We start from the raw sequence: 15,137 nt of genomic DNA on the forward strand, positions 1-15,137 counted from the left end.
TGTTAATGTCATTTCAGTCGGATAAAGCTCACTACATATATGTTTGTGTATACATGTATATGAGATATATATTTAATTAGATATATTACATATATTACACACACACACACATATATATAAAAATCATATTATATATGTGATATTTATGTATATACAAATATAAATGTGTGTTAAATAACAAACTATTATATTAAATATTAATAAATAGACATGCCTCATGAATGGACATGTCTATTTATATTTCATCTGATATAAGAGAGATGGCTATCATTTGGAAAGTACATACCTTAGGGGAAATGCCAATACATTTGCAGCAATCTTATGATCTGAGAAAATCAACATGGTATCAAAGTCAAACTACAAATGATTAGAAAGCAAACATAAATCATGAGTCATCAACATATAGAAAGGTTATGATGAATGTATAAACAATGATCAGCATGACAACAATGAGTATTATAGAGGACGCTTATAAGTTTGGTGATTGAATTTTTTCCATTATCATATCCAAAACAAATAGCTAGATAGAAGTAGGATGGAAGCAAAATAATATTGAATCACAGAAGATAATAGTTGTTCTTGGATGAAGAACAATAGAAGAGACTATATTGTCACTCAAGATGGGATATAACAGACGAAATTCAATCAGAGACAAGGAAGACCAGTGACTTAGGCAGTCTGTAACTCAACCTACATTGTGGTTAATATAGATGCCAAGAAGAAAGGATTGTACCTCAGCGATGGAAAAAGAAAAAATAAAAACTTACCCAACATTATTAAAAAGGCTTAAAGACTTGCTTGATAAAGAAAAGAATCATATTGTTGATAAAACATTCCATGCGACAATTGCTCCAAGCAAGAATCATCTACCAAAAGTCGGAGAAAATGCGAGTCACCATTTGACCACTCTATAAATGAGAAAATACATTCTTTGTACAGTCTAGGTGGTATCAAATGTGTGCTAATTGTTGGAATGGTTAGGCTAAACATTATAAGATATTAAGTTATTAATTGGATTCGAGGCAATATAGTACAAAAGACAAAGGCTGTGATCATGGTTGAAAAGTATCTCTAGAGAAGAACCTTCATTTTTGAAGAGGCATGATTTTTTTTAAAAGTGTAGAATGTGAGGAGCTCATGAGATATGATCATAGAAGCTTGATCTTACCTAATTAGTGTTAAATACATGACATGTAGACCAAGTGGCCCCAAAGGAGGAATGTGGTAGAGAAAAATAGTTTGGAGCACAAAGTACATTGAGGAGCAACCACATTGATATTTTAATCATTGGCTAACAAACAAAGAAGCTTCATGAAAACAAGACCGATGTCAGATTCAGAGGGAGTTTTGCATTTCATTAGAGGTAACCTTGAAAGAGGAGCAGATAGAGGACATGGTTCATTCCTTCAATGATCTCAATAGTATTGATTTAGAGGGAGTAGACCATGTTGAGATGGATTCTCTAGTGATCAATAAATTGTAGCAATCAAGAGCACTGTGATTCATGCATGTACTTCATGACTATTTGGGCCTAACCCTACGTACACTATGAGGTAGCAACGACTTCTAAATGATTATCACTTGTATTTGTAGAAGTTATTGAAAGGTGACAATCTTATAATAACTTAATTTTCCATTATGGTGGATATCTTACAATGTCTATGCAGATCATGATACATTAGACTTTGCATGGTGGATGTTCATATGGTAAGCATTATGAGAATGCACATGCACAAAGCTTATGAACATTTTGAGTACATGGTGAATGTTATGCAAATTGATACAAAGTAGTTCGTGAATATCATATTATGAGATGACATTCAAAAGGCCATTACTTATAGTACTTGGTGAATATCTTGCAACTCGACATTCAGGAGGCCATTGCTCAAAGACTACATGGTGAATGTCAAATGAGATGACATTTAGAAGGCCATTACTCCCAATATCATTACTCAAAGTATTTAGTGAATATCATTTGTTGATATTCTGGAGGCCAATTCTCACAATATCAAATGTGATATCAAAATGTTGAATATCTTCTAATCAAAGATATTACATTGAGATAACATATGGTCCTATGTTTATCCTTCCTAACTAAGAGGGAGTGTTAATGTTAATGTAGTTTTAGTTGGATAAAATTCACTATATATATGTGTGTGTGTGTGTGTGAGATATATATTATATACATAATATTTATATGTGTGTGTATTATTTAACAAACTATTATATTAAATATTAATGAATAGAGTCAATAGATATGTCTCGTGAATGGACATGTCTATCCATATTTCATCTAATATAAGAGAGATGGTTGTCATTTGGAAAGTACATACCTTAGAGGCAATGCCAATACATTTGCAGCAATCTTCCGATCTGAGAAAATCATCTTTTAATAAAAGATAATTTATTAATTCTAAATTCTTTTAAAAATAAATTTAACAATATTTAATAACCTTTTTTTAAAAACAAAATTTAAAATAAAATGTAATGTCCCCGTCATAAAATAAATGTATTTAATTAAACCTTGTTAATGGGTCAATTGATTAAATGTATCTCGGACCCATTTTTATTTTGTTCCTATAGTTTGTGTCACCATTGGCTATCTCTGTACACCCTCGGAAAGTTTCCCGACAGGTAATTAAGCACAACTTGTAGGTAGTCTATAGGCATGGATTGGTGATTATTTTCTTATAACTACGAACTCCTATTTAAGGTTCTCTATTGGTTTCCATTTCAGAAGTGAAAGACCTTCCTTATTTGGCTTACTACGGTTTCGGTGGGATCCAAACCCTCACCCTATTCCGTCTTTTGTAATACTTCATTCAAATCTGGCAAGTTGGAGCATCATCATGCTACGAATATTCATTGTGTTGGTTTGATCTGCTCTTGTTCTGTGTATTTCCATTGGTTGTTTATCTCCATTAAATCTTGCTATTTGTTTACACTAACTGTGCATCATTGACGAAGTTTGACCCCCCATCTCCAGTTCCCACCGTACGACCTCCCATTCTAGCAATGCCCCTCACCCTCTACCCACACTTTCGTATACTATCTCTATCTTAAATCAACCCCAATGTACGGACTACTATACGATCACCTAGCATCTACCATACTTCATTTCCCCCCTCACCTTACACCACCATACATCAAGCTTCCCAACACTGTACAGAGTTTAAGCACACTGTATAGTAACTATCAACACCGTACGGTCATAATTGCTCAACTTAACTTGTCATCCGTACAGCCATCAGCTACTCTAACAACCGTACGGCCCCCTATACACTGTCGTACGGTCAGAAAGAAAACACCGTACAATCCCAGACACAGCACCGTATGGCCTCACAGAGTTTGGATATCAATTTGGACCTAGCCGTACACCATCTTGTTTACCCATCCTGTTACAGTATTCATCTATTCGGGGTTAAATGTATTCAAGAACATCACAGTGGTATCAGAGCCTTGTTCCTGCCTGCCTGTGGAAGTGAATGCAAGTTTATACTCGGAGGAGAAGGCGAAATAACCCTATTGATAGAATGGCAGATCATCAGGATCCTACAACAGAACTCATGAATCTTTTAAGAGAGCTGAACAGTAATCAAATGCAAATCAATGAAACCCAAAGGCTTATGTAGGAAACTCTACAAAAATTGGCTGAGGGAAAGACGACAGGAGAACAAAATGGGCATAGCGACAATTCTGTTTCGAGAAGGACAAACTCTCAACCCTCTCGCTCTGGACCCTCGATACCCATCTTCCTTCCAAGGACGGAAGCACCACGCAAAGGAAGAGAGCCCACTTTGAGGAAATGCAAGAAAAACATCAGGAAGATTGGCTGAACGCGAATATAGAAGGTGATATATCTTACAAACACTATATTGATCTAAGAATGAGATATTCTGGTGGAGGAAATTGCAGTTATTTAAATGATGATCTCAAGAGAAAGATCGGAAAGGTAAACTTATCACCATTTGATGGATCTGGAGTCATTACTGCACAGTCATGGGTCCTAAAGGTAGATACCTATTTCCAACTCAACCCAATGCTCAAAGAGGAAGCAATCAAGTTCGCAGCACTTCATCTGGAAGGAGTGGCACATGAGTGGTGGCATCATGGATTGGTCACTCTCAGTCACGACCAAGTGACCTCTTATGTCGAGTTCACTGAGAGACTCATTGACCATTTTGATGGGAAGGATCCTGAGCTAAACTTCAAAGTTCTAGCTCAGCCAAAGAAAACGGGCACGGCAGAAAACTACATCACTGAGTTCCAAAGGTTGTCAGTACAAGTCACAGACATCTCTGAAAGACGTCGAATTGTGTTATTCATGGATGGGCTGAGAGAGCCTTTGAGAGGTTGGATCAAAGGGTTCAACCTGTGTACACTCAGCGAAGCTATTAAGAAGGTGCGTGACATGGCCGTATCTTCCTCCAAAACTCACACAGCTACACCAACACCATCCCCACAAGAAAACAAGGACAAGGAGACAGTTCAGAAGAAACCTCAAATTGATGAAGATTCTTGGCAAGAACTCCAAAGAAAAAAGCTCTATTTCACATGCAAAGAACCATGGGGTCCTGGTCATCGCTGTCTTGGGAAGGGAAAGATTCACTACATTGAGGTGATGCGTGATGATGACAAAGAAAAAATACCTACAGCGACTGACGAAGAAATTACCCAGCAGGAGAGAATAAATGCCCTGATACAAAAAGGGGGTTCCATTACTACTCTCACTACATCGACTAGAGGTGGTATCTTCAAAGTTTGGGGCACACTTCACAGAAAACGAGTCCTAATCATGATTGATAGTGGCGCCACACTCAATTTCATCAATTCATTTTTGGTCACTAGTAAAGGCCTGTGCGTAGTTGAGCATGAAGGATTTGAGGTTAAGGTTGCAGGAGGAACCTTGTTACCTTGCACTCATGTGATCCCATGGTTACAACTTTCCATGGGAAACTATACCCTGGCAGATGATTTCTTTGTCACAAATTTGGTTGATACTGATATCATTTTGGGCATCCAGTGGTTGGAAACTCTTGACCAATACACTCAAAGTTTCAAAAGGATGGACTTTTCATTTGAGACGGATGGCAAGAAGGTGTTGCTAAGAGGAATGTCAAATAAAGGATCAAGGGAAGTCACAATCAAGAAGATGGAGGCAATTTTTAAACAGGATTTGGCCCCAAATGCTGCAAGTAAAAACAAGATATTCAACACCTAACCACATTCTTTGGATAATTGGTCTGCCCATCTATTGGCTGAGTATTCCAAGAACACTTTTGCATGTGAGTTGATGGATGGTTATGTTCGCAATGAAAGATATAAGGTTATTAATGACCTCATTTACTTCAACGAGAAGATCTACTCAGTGCCTGACTCAGAACTGAAGGAGCTAATTATGGAAGGTTTCCTAGAACCGGGTTTGCATTTGCTTGAGGACAAGCAAATTTTGGGACAGGAGGACTGTAATGTTCCCATCATAAAATAAATATATTTAATTAAACCTTGTTAATGGGTCAATTGATTAAATGTATCTCGGACCCATTTTTATTTTGTTCCTGTAGTTTGTGTCACCGTTAGCTATCTTTGTACACCCTCGAAAAGTTTTCCATGGGTATTTAAGCATGGCTTGTACGTAGTCTGTAGGCATGGATTGGTGATTATTTTCTTATAACTACGAACTCTATTTAGGGTTCTCTGTTGTCGCCATTTCAGAAGTGAAAGACCTTCCCTATTTGGCTTACTACGGTTTTGGGGGGATTCAAACCCTCACCCTATTCCGTCTTCTGTAATACTTCATTCAAATCTAGCAAGTTGGAGCATCATCATACTACGAATATTCATTGTGTTGGTTTGATCTGCTCTTGTTCTGTGTATTTCCATTGGTTATTTACCTCCATTAAATCTTGCTATTTGTTTACACTAACTGTGCATCATCGACGAAGTCCAACCCCCCATCTCCAGTTCCCACCGTACAACCGTACAGCCTCCCATTCCGGCAACGCCCCTCACCCTCTACCCACACTTCCATATACTATCTCTGTCTTACATCCACCCCAATGTACGGACTACCGTATGGTCACCTAGCATCTGTCATACTTCATTTCCCCCCTCACCTTACACCAACTTACGTCAAGCTTCCCAACACCATATAGAGTTTAAGCACACCGTACAGTCACCATCAACACCATACGGTCATAACTGCTTAACTTAACTTGTCATCCATACGGCCATCAGCTGCTTTGACAACCATACGGCCCCCTCATATGCTATCATACGGTCAGCAAGAAAACACCATACAATCCCAAACACAACACCGTACGGCCTCACAAAGTTTGGATATCAATTTGGACCTAGCCGTACACCATCTTGTTTACCCATCCTGTTACAATATTCATCTATTCGGGGTTAAACGTATTTAAGAACATCACATAAAATAGTTTGTTTTTAAAACCCCAATGTTGGGGGAAGCTACTACAACACCCTTGGCTGCACATGGCAACTTATGCTGATACAACAACATTTGTTGTTGCGACAATCATGGCCACTGCAAGGGTGGGATGGGTGATGGCCCCCACCCCGCCATTTAATATTTTAAAAAAAAATTATTATATTTTTAAAAAATGAAAAAATACTAATAATTATATCTTACTATTTTAAAATATATTTTTTTAAAACCAGTTTTAGAATAGTGAACTGATAGGAAAACATTTCCCAACCAATTGAAAATTAACCAATAGTTTCCTTCTAGGTTTTTTGGTGGGATTTTCAATCCAAATTTTCTATCTAAACATGGATGAGTAAATATTAATTTTGTTTGATAGATCTGAATGAGGGTTGACTATTTGGAGATTTTCCTTTGTTTTTCTTTCAAATCCTAGCTAGTAAATCTCTATTCTTGAAAATTCTACTATTGATATTGTTCTAGTTTTTCAATAGAAAATTTTATCAGTATAAATCTATTGTGTAAATCTCTCAGAGGTTTCAAATCAAACAAGTTTCAATTCCATTTTCTAAAATGTAAATCAACATTGTTCCAAAGTTCTATAAATATCAACAAATGCATTCAACCATGGCAGACACGAGGTAGACAAATATTCAAAATAATTTTACATGATGGGTTTCTGAAACCTACCTCAATTTGACCACTGGAGATCCGAAACAATTTGTTGAATGCTTGCAATCTAATACTTCCAAGCTTTCAACGATTTCATTTTGTTCAACTGTCAAATTGCTCTTGAAAAAAACCTGTGTGGAGAAATGAACCAAATTCCTCTAAATAAGATCTCAAAGAATTCGCACTCATACTCCATAACGGTCATAGTAAGTTGTTTCAGGTTATGAAACTTATCCACCCTCTGTTGATGCCACTGATCTAGTAGGACCACTCATGGAAGTTTTCCAGAAATAACTCTCACGTGATATTCTTCATGTCTGATCAAAGTTTATTTTCCTCCATCTTCCACCAGTTTGTTGCAAATATCTCTAAGTGAATAATGGCATGTCTTGCTTTCACATTGGTGTCAAAGTCTTGTATAGAAAAACACCTATTTGATGCGGTCAACCAACTCTCAGCATCATATCCAGTACCTTCACCCTTAAAAAGAGAAATCTTCACCCACAATTGGTCCTTTATTTGAGCAGCTTTGATAGACTCTTGTCTATCCTCATAGGTCCCCTTCTAGGACCCCTAGATCTAGGCCTCTCATCATTCCTAGAATGTTGTGATCCCTCCTGATCAACTCTTCCTGCACAGGTAAGCACTCTAGGATAGCATGTAGTATCTACCTAGTGTCAGGGTCCTTTGATTCGGCAATATAAACTAAAAGAAAACTAAGGGTGGGCACTACATTGATCACCTTAGTGTCATAGCTTGTTGGAACTGTGTTGAAAAGTGTTAAGTCTTGGGTATAGCAAGCAATGGCCTTATGTGTCGAAATATCATGATATTGATAAAAATGTCATTTTTGGAGCCAAAGAGAGTTAATAAATTGTATTATTCAGATATGTGCCTCAGTATAAAGCAAAGGGCATTTAAATGAAAAGGGTCTTCATGAAGCTAACTGTTGGAGTGATAAGGAAGATCTGTTTTATTACTATAAAAGCAATGGCTTGTTGCAAATGAAATCATTCTTAGATATCTTTTGTTTGCATTTTTTGGAGAAATTGGTTTTGAGGGTTTTGAAAAATCTCATGGTTGGACACCTTGTCTTTGCATGCACTTTGTGCTATTCTTGATAATGGTGAATCGTGCCTACTGAATAGTGATTGAATACTAACCTGGGTGACATTTCTAGGAGAAGCGAATCACCTTTATGAGCTACAAATTCATGTGTGGTCAGCATTCATTCCTACTAGGGCTGTGTTCATTTACATTGAGCTGGGTGTACATAATTTACAGGGCTGTGTATGTACTTGTGCCTTGCGATTTACATATATGGTCTGTGACCTATACTAGAAGGCAGTGTTTCATCTCTTTGAGCTGTGATGTGTCTTAGCAGCATTTTATGAAAGGTGCATCATTCTGGTTCAAGTTTGTAATATCCCCTTTTCAAAGGTTAAAGTTAACAAGTAATATTAAATAATAATACAAAATAAATATTATATATATATATATATATATCTTTTATCAACAAGATATCAAATTGATATAATATAATATTATATCAATTGATATAGTAGCAAAATGTAAATTATATAATTACATAAATTATAATATAATTATGATATAATTATATACTATAATATCATCTATACTAAATAATTAGTTAATAAATAATGAATTTATTTATCAACATAAACATTATCAATGATTACAAATTTAAATGTAAAATATTCAAACAAATAGTAATAGATCATAATATTAAAATAGAAAAGTATACAAGAGAGATAATTTCATTAGTAAATACAATAATCATAACAACAATAAATCCAAATGGCACGACCCGTCATGTAGGAGTTTCGCCAATATGTATAAGGAAAGGAAGACGGATAAGGAATAGGGAAGTAGAGGGAGATAATGGAGCTGAGTAGCAGAGCAACACACAGATCTCCATGTGCGAGAAGAGGAGACAACCTCATTAATTGCATCAACAAATCTGCATGCGCTAAGGACAGTCCACGCCTTCAACATCATATTCAAGATGCAGGCCAGGTAATAATACACGCCATCATGCAGGGACTCCATCGAGCATAGATTGGACACCGTAAATCCAACCTTTGGATTGCAGAGAGCTCATGAGTTGGCAGCGGAGGGAAGGAAAAAGGGGTATGACACTCACAAAATAAGATACACAGCAGTTTGGAAAGAATCAGAAAACATAAAGGATGGAGATCCAAGGGGGCATATATAATTTGTGAGAACCATCATAAGTAAGTACTTACCCAGCCACGTCAGTTACAGGGCTTCCAACACCATCACCGTCAGCGGATTCATCAAGTCAAGTTGACAGGCCAAAGATAGAACATGACAAAATGTCCACTTTGAGAATCACAACAAAGAATATATGGAAGAAGGGAGAGATCAAAGGAGAAATACACCCAGATGGAGGCAGCAATAAGATGTAATATCATTGGATTATATAAGATTGCACGGATATAACATTATAGAGAAACAATTTGTATGCACAAGATAATGTTCGGGGGTTTGGAATCTATTCAGACTTGGTATGAATATTATTAGATTATTGCTAAAATGATACCATCAATTAAACATTCGAATCAGCTCATTGAGATCTAGTCAACAGCGAACATGAAGAATAGATAACTGTGACATTTAATGAAAAATAATTAACAGATATATGCTAAATATGAAGGAACAGTATGGAACTGTCGTATCTGGGATAAGCTCACACCAGTCAAAGCATATACTTACTGATTTTGTCTCAAAGAGACACAGTATAAGAGCAATCAAGGATTCCTATAGCAACATATAGGGAAGGAGATAGATCAGAATCAAGATGCCATCAAAGACTAGAGAACTCCAATGAGAAAACACTCACGTCAGCTTAGGATTATTGTCCCAGGGCCCATGCAACTATAAAATAGAAGGAATAATCATAATGACAGTAAACTGTATGGTGTAATTGTGACAGAATGTATACAACAGGAACACATATAATATCTTCAAATACATTAATAACAGCACGAGTTTATCTATCAACAATAATGGGTAAGATGGAAGGAAAAATAATCTGCAGAAGCAGTACCAGTTTTTTCTTATCTAGAAAAGAGAGAGATCACTAGAGTTGACAATAATACATTCACCAAGTACAAGGAAAGTACAAATGCTTGGATTACAAATGTGCACGCTCAAGAGTAACTTATGAAAGGTGATTGTTGGGGTATCAATCATTACAATATAGCTTTTGTGTAATGGATATATAATTTATCAAAGGAGAAATATATCCAAACCTATTGGTGTATTATAGACAATATATATTTTAATAGCCCATTCTTCTTAGACTTATAAATATTAGGCTTATTGTACATGATTCATAAACCCACCAAGGAAGATCAAAGACAGCCCCATCTATGATGAGAAAGTTCATATATATTAGAAATAAAATCATACTTGGTGTCAGTTGATAAAAGTTAGTTCATATGAAGTAACAACTATATCCTTATAGAGTTATTACCATATTAAGAATTTCATGAAATGAAGGACGATATATTAGACAACGATTTCATCTCTAAAGGAAATAATCTCAATTATCCAAGGATCAAACTAAGGAACATTACAAAGTTTGTAATTCAAATGTATCTTTCAACATTGAGTGTATCTTTCAACATTGAGTATATTTGCAAGTAAATTATAATTGCAAATGCAATCAGTTGTGTTTGGCAAGAAATAAAATAGAGTTTAATTTGTGCATTTAATTTGAGAATTTTAGATGCATTTTACTTATTGTTGCAAACCCCAAAGGTGCATAACCATTCACAAATGCAAGGGAACTACAATTTCTAGCATTGTATCAGATTTGAGGTAATATCCTAGTGTGGGATACTTTCATATTACAAATGTAGAGTACCATTTGGATCACCAGCATGTTACACATTATATCTCTTGGATTGCATTATATTGTCCTCTTTTGTTGTATTTTTATTATTTTATATTTAGATCTTAAAGAAGTGAGAACATTAAAAAAATTAACAGTTGAAATTCATCACGGACAATTTTCCTTAGGCAATACCTTTTAAATGGCATCTATGTTGAACATGACATCTTTGGGTCTAGAGCTAATAATATCAAACCTGAGAAGAAAAGACACAATTTTAAACTTTAAGATGGACCTTCAAATGAAGTTCTCAGGACTGAAAGTACAATTGAGTCAAAACAGTTGCATGTAATTCATCTCTGGTTTTAAAAAAATTGTGTATATATCATACTTTTTTCTCTTTGATTATTTATTTTGACTAGTGATGTCAAACAATTTCAGTATTGTTCCTGTCAAACAACGCACCCTTTCACTGCAAAGGTTTCAGCTTCATTTGTGCCACGGCTTCATTGGTGAGTACCTTAATCCACCTGTCTCATGCATTTGTGACAATGGATATTGACATTTACTCTTTATAACCTATGTTGCATCTTTGCCTGTTTTTGTGTATGATGGATTTCGTTTCACATACTTCCTCTTGAGTCGTTCTTCATAAGTAGCAATAATGATTCCTAACAATGCGTAGTTGACGTTTTCAGGTTGTTGCATTACTTCAAACGTGTCTAATTAAACACACCTCTCCTCCAATTGGAAGCGGTAAAGAGAACGATTATATACAAGTACAATGCTATGATGAGTAAGGCTTTTCAGGCACTTTGGCAGATGGAACATGAACCAATTGTGATAATTTTAAAAGCGAAGTTGGCCATTTCTCTTCTTGTCAAGGTGATCTGCAAGATTAAACAATTAATATTATTGACCTTCATGAAGGAGCCATTTGCATCCAAGAGTTCATCTCATGGTATCAGTTTATCCCATTTTATGTATCTTGAATGGAAACCCAGTTTGGAAAAGTTTTGGATTTGAAAACCCACGGCTTGCAGGCACCCATTTTCAATAACATAACCTGTAGTTTGAGGTTTATATTCTTCTATTCTTGTACTATGTTTAGACAAGGTAGAATTTTTTAATTGTGATTTCGAGGCTATGGTGCTGACCCGTTAAGGTGATCCGCAAGATAAGACAAAGCGGTTAGTTAATATTATTGAGCCTCTTGCAGGAACCATTTGCATTCAAGTGCTTATCTCATGGTATGAGTTTATCCCATTTTTTGTGTTTTAAATGGAAACCCAGTTTGGAAAAGAGGTCAGACGGTGAAATGCTATTGGATTTGACAATCCACAGCTTGCATTAACTTTTCAATTACATAACTCGCAGTTTGAGATCTATTTATCTTATTTTAGAATGTGAGGCCTACAAGAGTAGCAGAGATAAATTTGCAAACACTATATGTGACAGTTCTTGGCATAACCTATTCAACGAAGAGTACATTGAGCAATTGGGTGGACTCATCATCATCTTGCACAAGAAGCGAACATTGCTACTTAAGTCTGCTTGAGTTGTCTTGCTGTCCCATAAGCTATTGTTAGCCTCGTGGACGTTAAAATTTTATCTATATATCTATCTTCTATGTTTATATACTCAACTAAAAAAAGCGTAGAGTGATTTAGTTGCAATTCAAGGCTATGGTGGCGACTTACTGAAAATTTTAAGATAGAAGAGCTTCTCCAACTGAGATTTGATGATGCCGAACTTGGAAGCAAGTTGGATAGCACAACTTCAAATGTTTATGGAAGTTTGTCACATCACCTTAGCAATTCAATGAAGAATCATTTCATTAGAATAATTAAAAGTTGTGTGGATCATATGGAGATGGACATGGGAAAAAAAAATTTAAAAATCAACCAATGCTAATTTTCAAATATTCCAAAAAGAAAATTAGATAACCAAAACAAATTGTAGAGATAAGTATGTATTAATTGCATTTATTACAGACATTTAGATACGTATTGATGTGACCAAGCACAATAGAGACCACATTAGCACAAAACATGACGAGGCAGAACGCAACAATGTGAATATGTTTTCATGTGCAATCAGATATGACCATTTCTGTGGGTTTTGCAACCTTTGTATTTGTGGCATGCACTTGTTGGTAGAGGATTGAGGTACGGAAAATGTCAACCATACCAAGGGGAGAAACTCGGATTTTTTTCCTTAAAAAAGTTGTCAAAAACACTATAGAGACGACGGTTTTTGTGGCTGGATAGCCATTGGCTACACTTGTTTGCTCTATGCCGTCAAAGTTGCCTCCTTTATAATAATTACCCGTTGTCTTTTCACATTTAACAGTTGACATCAGCACGAACTATCTCTATAATTGACACATAGTTTGTCTAGTTACTTGTTTCTTTAGGAGAATATTGCTCATTTAGATTTATATTTTTATTGGAAAGCAAAGTATTTCAATGCATTAAGTTTAAATTGTAATTATTTGTTCTACAGAGTTAGATTCTAAAATCAAATTTAACTTAAATTAATGTAATTTTCAATATTTGTTTTTCATTAATTTTTGTTTCTTTTTTATTCTGCCAATTTGGTTGGGGTTTTAAACTTTTTTATTAAGAAATGGATAAAAATGAATCTTACAACAAATAAGAAGAAAACAATTTAAAACAAAGTAATGTTTTTAATATTTTTTATATAAGTTGGATTGAGATTTAATCAAATGTATAATTTGAACAAATAAATAAAAATGTCTAAAATATTGAAAGTTGGTGAATATTATAAATAATTACTTGGTGTTTCTATTTTTTATTAAATTGTCTATATGAAATATATTATTACTATATATTTGAAAAAAGTAGCCATAAAATTTAACTAACTAGATAAATATAGTTTTGAATGTAATGTTGAAGAATCAGTTCTCTCTTTTTTTTTTTGGTTTCCATAGAAATCATTTTAGATTCTATTTAGAAATAAATTAATTTATTTATCTAAACTTTATTAGAATAAACCAAAAAATGAAATTGTATATATTAAAACTAAAATCTAGATATTATGCAATCTTTATTTTTGGATATAAAATTATAATCTTTGTTTCTAATTTTCATGGTTTTCGTGCAAATCATTACAACCTTCAAAATTAAATTAAATTTTATTCATTTTATATTTATAAGATTTATGAAGATGCATGCAAATCATTACAAATCCCAAAATTAAATTAAATATTATTTGTGTGTAATTTTGGAACTTATGAACGCTGTCAATTAGTGTTGAACTTATAAACAAATTATTCAACTTAAAATTTTTTTTACTAAAGTAAAAACTCTATTTTAATTTCAATCTTTCTAATGCATTTCGCTAATTAGAAAATGAACAAATCTTTTGACAATTCCTTTTTATATCATCCACAGTTATAATGAATGTTAATGCTTCTCCTTGGTCAGTGGTCTTGCTCTTTCATATTTAATCACTATACTTTGACCACACCAAAAAAATATTCTTCCACTTTTTTTGCAAAAGGTAGGGACTCTAGCTCTATCAAACCTCTTGTTTGAAATTAAAGTGAAATTTGAGCACAATGAGGGGATGATGAAGTTTTAAAAAATAGAATCCAAAAAATATTGAAATATGAAAAGTATTAAAATAATATAAAAATAATTGCAAAAGCATGCAAAACATATAGCTTGAATAACAATTGAGCAAAGAGATCTAGCAAAAGGAGATGGTAAAGATCAAGATTGAAAACAAGATATAAATTTGTAGTTTGAACCCATTAAATTATTTGCTATAATTATGAGAGGAATAATATGAAATCTAATAATATTCAAATAGGATCTATACAAAGATTAAGGGAAGCATTAGCAGTCCCAAGGGGGAAGCAATTTTGTTGAAAATCTGCAAATTTCCAAGAACTATGATCCTCTAGAGGTGTAGTGGGAACTAATATAACAAAAACATACTAATGATTGAGTTGTGATTGAAAGGACAATTAGAAGGCCCTTGATTACATAAAAAGCAGGTCCATGATGCCTAAAATTGGAATTAACTAGTTAGAATGCCTAATAGTGGTATGTAAAGATAATATAATCTTACAAAGTTGTTGTGACATGTTTAAGAATTAATAATAATTAAGTT

At 34.4% G+C, this 15,137-nt stretch overlaps 1 protein-coding gene across 1 annotated transcript in view; it reads left to right on the forward strand.

Annotated features, from left to right (window-relative positions):
* The window catches only part of LOC149529869 (uncharacterized), a 365,125-nt gene extending 352,824 nt beyond the window's left edge, over positions 1-12,301 (forward strand). The window contains exons 13-14 of the mRNA XM_089809053.1: positions 11,439-11,509; positions 11,696-12,301. Coding sequence (XP_089665179.1) covers positions 11,439-11,509; positions 11,696-11,797 — 173 coding nt within the window. The 3' untranslated portion in view covers positions 11,798-12,301. The remainder of the gene's footprint in view (positions 1-11,438; positions 11,510-11,695) is intronic.
* Positions 12,302-15,137: the final 2,836 nt, after the last annotated feature.

Source organism: Cupressus sempervirens, chromosome 11 (assembly GCF_028749045.1).
Source record: "Cupressus sempervirens isolate cs-2001-9-10 chromosome 11, ASM2874904v1, whole genome shotgun sequence".
Taxonomy (NCBI): domain Eukaryota; kingdom Viridiplantae; phylum Streptophyta; class Pinopsida; order Cupressales; family Cupressaceae; genus Cupressus; species Cupressus sempervirens.